The following is a 13145-nucleotide window of genomic DNA, read 5'->3' as shown; positions in this document are numbered from 1 at the left end:
CCAACGTGTATAACAAATGAGCATCTGTCATACGTAATTTGTACATACAAATACCTAAGCCTTTAGGGTTCAGTCGCACATCACATTAGCTGTAATACCATACTGTCAATTAGATCTTCATTGCTCCGTTTCTGTCAGTGAACTCATGCTTTTTCACCTGCACTGTGATTATAAAGCTGATAATAAGTCTGAATCTATTTCTAAAAGCAAATGTTGTTCTGCAGAACATACTGGTTTTATTTTTAAATTGAAAGAAATGAGAAGGAACAGTACCATTTGGAACCAAGGGAGAGCCTGATTTGGGTGAAGTTTAGGCAAAGGTTGTTTCATAGTTTCCTTTGTATCCTGTATCGTCACCAGGTTAATTTCAAAATACCGAGCCAGGAGACAAAAGTGCTTTCAGCCAAATATATCTGCTGGAGTATCAGTATCTCCTCTAAAACAATTTTAGAAGCTAGCATTTTTTCCATGACATCTCATTTCCATGTTTGTTCATTTATTTTGTCATGCCTTTTTCTTTTTTTGGTTGTTGTTGTTGGCAAGTTGTCTTGAGGTTTTTCTTTGGGTTGAAATACATGAATGTCAATAAAGCTTAATATGTTTAGAATGGTATTAGCATGGTAGTTTTTACTGATAATCTCTACTGTGAGAATTTCAAGTGTCCTTGAAAACAGATTTGCATGCGGCTGAAACAAGAAAACAAACAGTTATTTGAAAGAAGATTTGCATGTAATATTAGGCGGCCAGTATTTTATTTATTTTTTGAACAAAAATAGGAAAGCCCTGATCCATAGCTAGTGGGATTCCTAGCAGGAATGGAAGTAACTCTGGTTATAGCAGATAACAAGTTGCGGCCAACTCTCCCGTTCCCCTTACTTATCTCAGCAGGAGGCTAGAGGACAAGAATAATTGCATCTCTATCTACTTGAAACACACTACCACCACCCGAATATATGTATTCTATTACAGTTCAGATTAAGAACCACGTGTAAGCATCCAATAGGTTTTAAATAGTGGGAAATCCCTATGAAATTAGTTTTCCGACATGTAGATTGTGTCAGTCAGCCACAGATTTTAGTGTTTTTCGTGAATTGTACCCTTCATTAAATTATAGGTATATGCTAACTGTAAACTGCAAACTGGCAAACCTGCAGTGCAAGTAATTTGTATAGTAATTCAGAGAAATTGGGGCAAAACTGTAGTCAGCATAGAAATGAAAGTATGTTCTTACTGGATATTTGCCCTAAGCAGTGATCAGTTTTACATAGCTCCTGGTATGTGCACCTCTTTGAATGCACGTATAATCTAAGTGAGCGTCTGTTGGGATATGCTCTTGTATATGACAGGGTGTTTACATGAGGTGGAATTAATAGCTACAGAAGTTTGCATTCTGGAGTGATTTGTCTGTTTTTGTCAATGCTTGACAGTTATACAGCATTTGATTTAAGTAATGATGCTTAATGGATGCTTTGTTTCAATAGTCTCTGCATGCCTTCCCCATAAGACATGAATGGACACGAAAGATTGCATCAGCCTCAATTAATGTTTTCTCCTTGAGAGAGTGTCTTCTCCACCTGCTTTTGCAGGTGTCTGGAAGGACCCTCGTTTTCTACAGTTAGAAGCGAAAGGTTTCCAAGAAATTTCTCCTGAGAATAGTTTGCTGCTCTGCAGTGGGTTAAATGGGTTTGCTAATGAAATTTGTGCCAAAATTGACTCATATTCTGGGGTGAGGAAAATACGAACAATTAATTTCAAACTGCCAAAACTTCAGAAGCAATGCTTTTTAAATGGTTTCTTGGGTTATTTAATATGGCAACTATCATTTTAACAAGTTTGTATATATCAGCCCTCCAGGATTTAAAGTAGTAGGCCTTTGTTAACTGAAAATAACAGATGCATCATGCACACATGCACAAAAGTTCAACAAAATAAGGCTAGTGTTGCCAAAAAAATATATTATTATTAATCAAGAATACTTGCAGGTAAACTCTTCCGTTTTTACTAGTAAACACAATTAAAAATAAAATACGTAATCGTAAAAACTGTGTTTTGTCAGTATGTGGAGATATCCGGTATTATCCCAGCTTACTGAAAAATATAAGCTATAACTTGTGGGTTGGCTAAATGAACGCTGGAAAGATTATACTTAATTTCATAATTGAGCAACACTTGTCATCCTTAATAGTAGATTAGTGCCTGAAGTTCTGTTACAACACCAAACCTGCCCTGTTTCTTACTGTACATGTGAACAGCAACAGCAGCCCTTCTACCCTGTGTGTATTGTATTTTGTTAGAAAGAATAGCCAGCAAGTGTAAAATGCCTGCATTTAGAGCGATTCCTTAAATAAGTGCAATAATCAGTAATAATTTATGACCTAATTTGCTGGTCATTCTTGTTACCCTTTATGCTGGAAGTATTCCCAAATATTCAGTGAGCGTTAGGACATTGTCATTACTAATATTGGGCTCTTCAGCTGTTATGGTTTGAACAAAAACATTGAATTAATGACCCACAGCTAAATTTCAAGTACAAAAAAAGTATTCCTCCTTTGTTTTTGTGGTTATAACTGCCAGGTTACCTCAAAGCACTAGCTGGAGAGTTAGATACAACTTATGATTTCATTTCATGCATCTTAATGCTGCTTCACTTTCTTATGCTGTGTTCTTAATTAACATGAAGCATAAATATGTGACCTGCCAAAGGTGGGAAGTGTTACTCAAGCTTGCTTTGTATCTTTTCACCAAATTTCTTCTTGTACCTCCACAGTTAGTGGCTTATTGAAAGAAAAAAAATTAAGAATTGCAATGTGGAAAGCTAATTCTTTTATTTCCCAAGGAGAGTTGAAGACGAATAGAAGATGCTCATAAACAGCGTGACTAGCGAACCTTCATTTCCTCTGTCTACCAAAACCCTTTCCTCACAGTGGCAAAAAATCAAAAAACGAGTGGTAGAAATTCTGGTTGAAATTGAGAAATGTGTTCTTAGAAAAGTCTCGGTTTGAAACAAGCCTTGACACCGGGCTTTTAATGGGTGAAATTTCACAGTAAAGCAAAGTCTTGTTTCTCTGGTAGTGGAATTAGGGCGTGAAGATGAATTTCAGAGCGCGCCTTCCCTGAATATAAAAAGCATTTTAATATAATCAGAACAAATCATGCAGTTTTAATCCAATAAAGATAATAGTTTATTACAGTCCTTTTCTTATTTTATTTAATTTTAAATTCTAATCGCCTTTCTGATGCACTCGAGATCCAGTTCAGCAAAGTATGTTAGCCCCATGGTCCAGGTGTGGTGTGCAACCAGCAGCTGAGGGGGAAGATCAGGAGCCTCTTCTGAGCATCTCTACTGCTGGATGTGGATGCTCTCCCCTAATTTAATTCTTGGGTATATTAACAAAGACGTTAACATCCTGCTTAGTTGCAATGGACTCATTGGACTTGGTTCACTAGGTAAATCAAGGGAAGGGATAACTATTCTACAGGCCGTTGCATGAGGTCTTTCTTCTGTTTCCTGCATTTCCACGGGAATTCAAAGTGTTTGGCTTGTTTAGACCTTTATGTCTCTATATTGCTCTGTGTTGATGGTTTCTGAATCCTGTCCATACTAAGGGCAAATGAGGAGGAATGAAGTGTGCTTTGCTGCATGGATGTGAGACAGAGGTGGTCTCTCTAGCTGATTGCTTGTCTCTTTCCCTACAAGATTTCTGTGGGTTTTCTTTTCTTTAAAAGCACGCTTGTTTTCTCGTTGCTGTGGGGAAGGAGCCCTGTCTACTGAATCCTTAGGGTGGTTGCTCACTGAGGGGCCGGACACCCCAGATACCTCTTTTAAAGCTATCTATTTTTAAGATTACAGACTAACTTACAGCTACCCTTCACCTCTGTCCTTAACACCTGATAGTAAGGAGAGCCAGCCCGAGCACGTGCCGCTTGCATTGGGATATGAAGTCATGTTGGAAACAGCTAAAATCCAGCGTGTTCAGTGGGCCTCTGGTTATTCCCTATTGAGTGGTCAGGAAGTATTTCTAGGAGAAGTCCAAAACATGGGCACCTTGTTGCAGGGACGAGCCGGACCTACCTGGGTGCGTTTGCCAGAGAGCAGCGAGCTGTTGCTCTTTGCCGGTCCGTGGTCCAGCTCTTGTTCGTCTGGGGGTCCGCTGGCTAATTCCCGTCAGGTTTGGCTTGGGAAACGCCACGTTTCTGCCCGATTTGGGGTGAGGAAGCGAGGCAGCATGGGGAGCGGGGAGGAGGCAGCAGCGCTCTGGCCCCATTGCATGTCAGCAGAACTCCTCTTAATTGCAAGTGGCCTGTTTGTGGCTTTTTCTGTTTTAATGATATTCAGGTTACGGCCTCCTGAGGTTTAGAAGGGCAGACTTTTCTGAGGCTGTTGCTTTAAGTTTATCGTGCGGCTCTGAAAAGCTTTCCTTTTGGGGTTGAGATGTCAGTCTCTAACAATAGAGGCTCTCCTGGCACTTGATAAATACTGCTTTTAGAAGTGACTGGGAAGATAACACAACGACAATCGGAGTAGAAATGGAAAAACAATGAGATAAAATTTCCTTTATACCATTTGTTTCTCGGCATTCATCAAAGTTGTCTTTCATATGGCAAGTGATGAGGGCTCTTGGGTCCCTCAAACACCTCTGATGCTATGAAAGGGAAAAAGGGGACAAGGGGAAATAGGGCACACTCTATCCTCGTTCTTCAGCAATGAGATCAATTACAAATTACATTTGCTTTTCTTCACCTTAAAATAGGTAATAGCCTTCTTGGATGTCTCAGTGGGTTTCTGATACAGATTTCCAGGTACAAGATTTACTTTCAAGTAATCTTTGTTTAAAGAGTCTCAAATGCGATGGATTTTTAAATTACACAACCGTCTGCCATTTCATCAACTTCAGCTTCTGTGGCTCCTGTTGTCCACTAACAAAATTGTTCTAACTGTTTCTCAGATTGTATAATCGGGTGTGAGAAACGTGATTTAAACTTCACAGATGTTCACAGATCACCAGCAGTGCCCATTTGCACATACAAGTAAATTCTTTTATTATCTTAATAGCTCTTCTTCTCTCATCCCAACATATATAATCTTGCTGATTGTTTATCTTTGCTTGTCATGGGTGTGCAATCTGTGATAATACATTAGAAGGGGATCTGAGCTCTGCTGGTTCTTGCCATATATGGCACAATAAACTGCCCAAATTTGGTCAAATATTTTTAGCCACTTAGTCATATGTCTTTTAATGTGCTGCATATGTAAGCTTTTGATTCACTTAGCAACAGTATTTTTATGAGTATGTCTTGCCAGTTTTTCTTACGTATAATTGAAAAACGGGCAAGGTTTGTTCTGTGATAGGTTGTGTCACTAACAGATGGCCTGGCTTTTTTTTAATAGTGCTAATCAATTTTAAGATACCCTTTTCATATATTATGCATTTGGAGGGTCGGAACATACATGAGCATGTAGCATACCGGAATGTAGTATTAAAAGTCCTCAGGAAATTCTAAGTTTTTCTGATAAAAGCATATTTTGCATATGATTACCTGGTGGATATTATAATATACATAGGATATCAGTGGTCAGGCATATGGTATTTTTGCCAGAGAAACTAGGCGTATTGCATGTGTGAAACATGGTTGGGTTACTGCTTCTGTTAAGTGTAAACATCAGTGTTTCTTGAATTTCTTCTCTTCCTGAACTGTTACGACATCTTGCCTTTAGTTCCTTTTCCTCTAAGTAACAAAACGATTTGCAAAGAGAGGCAATTATTTTTTTAAGAGCTTGTTATTACCATGTAAACGTTGTACACTGATGGTAAGTGGGAGAAATGGAAGACAGTATGCTAGAGGAACCGGTAGTCTTTATTGTTGGAGTAGCTTAGTACATCAGTTATTAAAAGAATTGCTGATTATAGGGATGGAAATGGCTAAAAAGATGATTTCTAAAATCTTTTAAGAAGGCACTTTTCTAGAATACCTGGAAAGGTAGGAAGGGGACTCAGGTTTATGTTATGTTTACACACACAAGTGTATTTTTGTTTTTAATTGAAGAACAAATAAAGCAAGCTGTCTACTGCAGTCTAGTTACAGCCCAGCTGAAAGTGCATGGATGAACAAGTCCAGATGAGGCTGGTTGTTAAAACAGTTCTGTGTTGCATTCTAAACAAAGCCTTAAAGTTCATACCCTGCTACAGCAAATGGGGTCAAAGAGGGATAATTCCTTGCTGTTTTTGCTGGGCTGATTAAACAGGCCAGCAATACGGCTCCGTTACACTGTAACTGTTTCCTCAGCACTACAGAATGGAGGAAAGCTTCAGGATTCATCTTGGAAAGCACAGATGATTAAATAAGGAACTTTGTGGGTTCTGCAATAGTACAACAATATATAATTTTCAGTATTTGTTTCTGTAGAACTGTTCTAAAAAGTAAAATTTACACCTTAGCTGCATTTTTATTAGAGGAATAATTCTCTAGAAGGATTTAGGAGCCTGGAAATAGCAGTTCCCATTTCAGCCTTCTGGTTTTGTAGTATTGTTGATTTATTAAGCTAAAAAAAATTAATGCCAGTCTTGTGGGGTCTAGCTGTTTTGAGTCCTTGCCGTCCTGAAATGCAGAGGGACTTTTCTCTGTGTTGCTCTGCCCTTTTAAGGGCAGCAGTATGGAAGTTGGCAAGAAAACACACTGAGCACCCTGTGAGAAAAATACTCAAACACAGAGAAGAAAGACAAAATAGCAGCCAGGCGATGGGGATCTGGAGAGCGGCAGTAGGTCTGCATCCGTGCAGCACTGCTGCCTTGGTAATTAGGATATGTGCACAGAAGATGGTAGTATGTGCACAAACGATAGTATTTTTACCATGTGCTGAAGTGATACTCAAGTAAGTTCATAAGTACAGTGATTAATAGGCTGTTGCAAGATGTATGGTGGTATAGAGCACGCTGCAGTAGAAAACAGCAGGGTATTGCTGAAGTGCGGCCTCGCATCCCCTTGCACGCTCCTTAGTCTCCTCTATGTCGTAATTAAAACCATGTTATGATATTGTTTTCAAAACTGCTCCCCATCTCTTGGTTACAACAATTCTGCTCCATGGCATGGTGATCCTGTTGGCAATTGTAGCATCCAGTTGGTTAGCTGGACTTGGGATGGAGCTAGGGTCTGGGGGCTTTACAAGGGGAACCCCTTTGTACAGGAGAATAAGGTTGTACTGGTGACTGTAAATGGGTTTTCAGAAAAATAGAGCAAATTTACCTGAGGAAATCATAATTATTGGTTTTGTTAAACTCTGAATTCTTTTGTTTAAGGATTTTTTGACAAATCTGTGGCAACTATTGCTTTTTTCTCAAAATATTCCTGTCTTGCTGTCAAACCCCAACAAATAAACCTCACTCCTGCATCATACCTGAAAATACTTATTTTTATCCTAAATATGTTACTTAAACATGTGTATTATTGTAGAACAGCTTTAATGTGAACTTCTTTCTTTCTTTTTTTTTACAGGCTTGTATAGATGATAACGTAGATATGGTTAAGTTTCTGGTGGAAAATGGAGCAAATATTAATCAACCAGATAATGAAGGCTGGATACCTCTACATGCAGCTGCTTCCTGTGGATATCTTGATATAGCAGAGTAAGGCTTTTTCTTCTATATTTGAAATACCTGTATTTTGCTATTTTGCTAATATATTGTTGGAGGGGTATGAGAAGCAAATAGCATTCATAAATTGTCTTTTCGGTTGCCCCTGGGACATGCAGTCAGAGAGAATGCTTTTATATTGCATTTTATTGTGTTTTGGTTATGAAGTGTACCGTGTGTATAGCTATTTGTGCATTGCATAAGATGTACACATTTAAGACTGTTCACGACTGTCACACGATTTATCAGAAATATTTTTCTTTTTTAGAAATGTTGCTATGGGGAGAAAGTTCAAATTTAGATTATATTTGTAGTCTGAAATATTACCCCAGGATAAGTCTACATACAGGAGATTGATAGTGCAATTATATCTGCAGTCTTGAAATTTCTGTTTTTCAGGTGTGGTGTGAACTGGGGATATCTGCTATGGACATAAACCAAAATCTTACAGTTGAAGTTAGATGCCTGTTATTAGTTAAAGTTTCTTTGATGCTGAATTCTATGAGTGATTTTTGTATTATCTTTTAAGCCTGTGGAGGGCCTTTGAAGATGCACGAAAATCCATTTTTTCGAGAAGTTTTATGTCGTAACCTGTACCAATTGATCTGAGAAAATGGGTGGCATATTTTGTTCAAAACGATGTTCTTGCAGTAAAGAGAGTAGCAGCACCTTTCCAAAGACCCTTCAGAAATACACAGACTTCACTAATTCTGCTAAACATTGTGTGATGTCTGACCCGGTGTAAGACTCAGATGAAATAAGTATAAGGTAGGGTTCTATCAAGCAGTAATGCTAGAGGACTACTTACAGTGGCAAAAGATGGAAATTTTTAGTTTAGGGGATGGTTGATTGGTGTTCTGTCCTGCAAGTTTGAGAGGCTTGATTGTTTCAAACAAGTTTTGAAGGGAAAGGAGAAGCTTTTTTTGCCGCTTTCACAGGGAAAATTTTATTTTTTAGTTTTCAGAGACTGGAGTGCTTTGTGTATCCTTGTGAATTGGGACAGTGTGACTGCTAACTTGTGTAATCTGCTTTTCTACACTATGCAGATACTGTAATCTCTCTTGCATGCATGTTGGAAGTGTTGACTTGTTGGCCATACTATGACAAGAATTTCCCTACAAACCGAGATAATATACGCCTTTCTTCAGTATAGTAGAGGTAAAACTCTACTATCCTAGGAATATACTATTATTTTTCCATAATAGGAAAATGTTGAGTACATGTTCTTCATTTGGCATTGCAGCCTACAATAGGCAGATGTTCAGGGAAGAAAGATGAATGTATTCCCTTGTCCACAAGAACATTTTTCACTTTTGACCCATGTATCTGAAATCAAGAATAGTTTTGAAGGTTGTCATGTTTTTTATTCTCTCAGTCTGTGACAGGACAGGAAGGTTTGCATACCTTCCCTAGATGTCCTTTAAAGAAGTAAGGTTATTGAAGCATAGTTCTGTGGGATGTAGGACCTCTAAGCTGTTGGAAGTTCAGTGTTTCTAAGATGTGAGGAGTTTTAAGGATAAGCTCTTGAAACTGATTTCCACATAGAGCAGAGGGAGGGGTAACCTGACCTGAATGGAGCATTATTTAGATCTGGTGAGGCCCGTAGAGCTTAGATTTTCTTCTAACTGCTTTTCCAGGAACGAGCTCAGCTTCAAATAAGTCACAAAATTAACAACAGTTTGCAGCTCAGGCAAAACATGAAGAAGGAGGAGAGGCTGATGAAAGAAATTAGCAGACATTAGAAATTTGGTTTTTATTTGGCCCATAGTGCACATTGGGTTCAGCATCAGCATCAGTTTCAATGAGAAAACACCTTTCCTGGAAAGCATAAAGGTGTGGTTTGCGTGGCTGTGGCTGTGGATGAATCTGGTACATAGCAGTTTTAGAACTGAATTTTCTGGTTCATGGAAAGGTGCATTTACTTTTGGATAAATTACATGGATTGTACTTAAAGTTCTGAAAAAATTACAGCATGACATATCTCTGTCCTTCATGATATGGACTGGCATTTTTGTGCAGAATGGCTTCTGTTCACATTTCCTGTTTTCTTCCAAGGTGCAAAAGAGAAGAGTCAGGGAATAGAAGAGTAAGGGAATAACAATGCTTACATTTTTACAACTCATAAGAAAAATGTAGCATAGTACAGCATACTTTCATTTTTTCAGGATTTCATTTCTCAAAGTCTAAAATCGTATGTAAACATCAGAGCTAGAAAATGGGGATCTTTTCTGCTATGAAGGGCATTTCTTTGTTCATGAGGTAATTTAGTGACCCTCTAGCTCTATGTCTGTCTTCGAAATATGTATACCTTTGCAACCTTAGTATTCTTTGTTTATGTGCGTGCATCACTTCCTAGGCTTAAGGGAGGGAAGAAAATGGAGGAAGGAAAGCAGTTGTTCTCTTAACATTGCGTGTAATCTCTTGCATGATCCCCAGGGCTAGTCTATGAAATAAAACCAAGATTTTGAAGTTTGCAGATCTGTTAATAGGGTGTGAAACCCTCCTGCTTTCAGAACACACACACACACACACACACGTGAGTCATTAAATGTTAATCGTTTCTCCTGATGTTCACGTGACTTCTGCAGGATTATATTGGGATGGATAATGCACTTATAGAGTGAGAAAGGTTTCTGTTCAGACAGCTCTATAATTGAATCAGTGCCCCCTCACCTTACAGTTCAGATGGTCTTTCTACACGTTCCATCCATTTGCTACTAGCAACCATCTCCTATTATGTACAGTAAATGGGAATGACTGAGAATCACTCTCCGGTTAATAGGGAATTGTGTATGCCTATTTGATCCATGCAGGAGCTTTCCCATCTCTGTGCTTTCACTGAACACCTGATCATCTCTCACTCCCAATGCACACATTCCTCGTAAATATTCCCTGCTGCTGCTTGGGTGTTCCTGAGTGAGTGCACCCGCGTATTGGAGATCTGGGGGAAGTACAGGATATGTGTGTAGGGATATGTATGTACAGGAGATGTGATAGGGAGCTTCTCACTAAAAAACAAACACCTAGATGTCTCAGGGAGCCATCCCTTCAGCCATGCGGCTGAACGGCTCTAGTCCCGTTGCATGGGCTACAGCTAATGGGCTGCATGAATTTGTAGCATGGCCCCAGTGAGTTAGGGATTGCTGTTGCCTTTGCTTTGGGTCACTGCACTCTCGCCAATGGGCAAGAACAGTGGGCAGAACTGTCCCTGGCATCCTTCACCACATCCTCCCATTCTGTGGCACTTTCTCCCAGCAGCATCCCCCGCCCATTTCAGTTGGCAGCTTCTTTGGAACCTTCATCCTGACATCTTCTCTTGTCTGTGCTTCCCATCTCCTTTAAAAAAGGCATTTAGGAAGTGTTAGCTGTGTAGAAACCTGCCTCAGGTGAAATACAGCAAGAGGTTACCCATGTAGAAATACAGCAAGATAATGTAGTTTAGTGTGGGACAAGTTATTAACTGGTTGCAGATGGAGGGTTGTGCTGTATAAGCAAATACTCTGCCATGGAAGGCAACTGCTCTTTTCTTTCTGGTGTTTCTGAGATCTCCAAATGCTGGGACTGCTTCAGCTTATCGGGAGTTCTTTGAATAGTTTGATTTTAGAATTTCCCCGTTAAGTTATATGTTCATCTGTTTTATGTTCATACAAATTAGCTTACAAGTAATTGTAGAATGAATGGTTTAAAGTTATTCAACATTGCCAAGAAAGGTGGATTTTGTCTAGATGTCTAGAATATTCTCCTTCCATTTGTTTCTGTTTTTTCATAAACAGAAAGCTTTATATGGAGTTTTTTTTTTTTAGTGCTTTTTTTTTTTCCTTCAATGCGTTAGTATAAATTAAAATATCAGCATCAAATGCTTTGAAAAATTATAGTTATACGGAAATAAATTTCAGTGCAGAAGCACTTTTAACAGAAATTTTGTGTATGCATTAAGATGGTATTTAACAGTTAGGACCCTTACAGTTAGCTGTTACTGAAACATTAACTCATCTAGTAAAACTGGATGGGTCGATGTAAAGAATTGTTTTATGTGATAGATTTCCTCTTCAGTTTAAAAGCCTGTATGTTATTTCAGTGTTGGGGAATAATCAAATTCCTCTTTAGAAAGCAAAAAAATGTAGTGGATTAGCAATAAGCAGTTCAAATTGGCATTTAAGAAACAGAATATTAAATTGCTTGCTCTTTACAATGCTTTGTATTGTACCAGATTAATGTAAAATAAATCTGAAATGGCATAAATTTCTTTGGTTTTGAAAGAGTATGTGTTAAGAATACGTTTTCTTGTGGTTGTGTACCATGCCTGGTTGTGTGTAGCTGATGTGTTTTGAGTTTGCTTGTGAGTATTCAGAGGCAATCGTATAGTTTTACTACTTAAATGCGAATGTCCTTTCATTTTCACCAGAATGGAAGAAAGTGCATCTTTCAGGAAATGTAAGAAATGTGTTTTTCTCAAAAATAACACAAAATTCAGTTCTTCAACTGACAGTTACACTTTTGTGCAGAAAAAGAGGGGGAGGGAGATGTCTCGAGGTAAGAATAGGGTTTTTATAATGAATATTGTTTATCATGATAGATATTAGTACCCAGTAGATAATGTGCTTTCCTGTATTAGAAACTTCACAGATAGCTTATGCTTCTTGAACTGAGGAGTGTCATACAACTCAATGTACAACGCTGGGATGAACTTGAAATCATCAAATAATGCCCCTATATTTCCTTCCTTGTTGTCAAGTTGTGTGAAAGAAATGTTTGGTTCACAGTAACCTTTTTCCTGTTTGTACTTAATTTTCATCTATATTAGATTTTTCTGAATTCCCTAAAATTTCTTTCTTTAAATGCTAAAACTCAAAACTCATCAGTTTGAAATACGCAAAATTGCCACGATCTTGCTTAAATGTATGATGAAATGTTTTCCCTCTCAATGGCAGCCAGTGGCTACCCATTTCCATGGCCCTCTGGTGTAATTAGCAAATGTGACTCTCTGCCAGCACTTAATGGCCATGCTTCCTCAATCATTTGTAATCTGTGCTTGCTAATAAGTATTCCCAAAATACTGCAAACTTTCAAAGTCTTCCTAGCACTTTGAAGTTAATATAAATTGTTTCCAGCACCTTACAGAGATCATCTATTCATTTTCTTCTGGGCTCTGCAGAACGGATGTATGAAATCTAGTTAATAAAGCCGCAGGTGAATCATACCTTTGTAGTCTAGATGGAGTCCAGTCGAGGAATGACTCTGTAATTGTGTTTGTTTCCAAAGACATTACTGCTATGATGTTTCTAATGCTCTTTCTTCATAACTAGATCACAGAATTCAAGTGCTGCAAGATCCGCTTCTTGCTTCCCAGATTGCCATTGATGGTTTAAATTCCTGAAAATCTGGTAACGTTGTGCACCTCCTAAGATACTAATTCTTCAGCAAAAATGCTGATCCCTTGTTAAGAAGTATAAGGGCAGAGAGAAGGGAAAAAAAAAAAAAAAAAAAAAAAAAAAACAGAACATGAAGATAACCTTT

General features: G+C 38.4%; 1 protein-coding gene across 2 annotated transcripts in view; it reads left to right on the top strand.

Annotated features, from left to right (window-relative positions):
• Positions 1-13145, top strand: part of PPP1R12A (protein phosphatase 1 regulatory subunit 12A) — a 123778-nt gene that overhangs the window by 36942 nt on the left and 73691 nt on the right. For both annotated transcript variants that reach the window (XM_032201119.1, XM_032201110.1), the window contains exon 2: positions 7492-7622. In XM_032201119.1, the coding sequence (XP_032057010.1) occupies positions 7492-7622 (131 nt within the window). The remainder of the gene's footprint in view (positions 1-7491; positions 7623-13145) is intronic.

The sequence above is a fragment of the Aythya fuligula genome, chromosome 1 (assembly GCF_009819795.1).
Source record: "Aythya fuligula isolate bAytFul2 chromosome 1, bAytFul2.pri, whole genome shotgun sequence".
Classification (NCBI taxonomy): Eukaryota; Metazoa; Chordata; class Aves; order Anseriformes; family Anatidae; genus Aythya; species Aythya fuligula.
The sequence above is the reverse complement of the archived record's forward strand: the minus strand, read 5'-3'. Positions and strand labels throughout refer to the sequence as shown.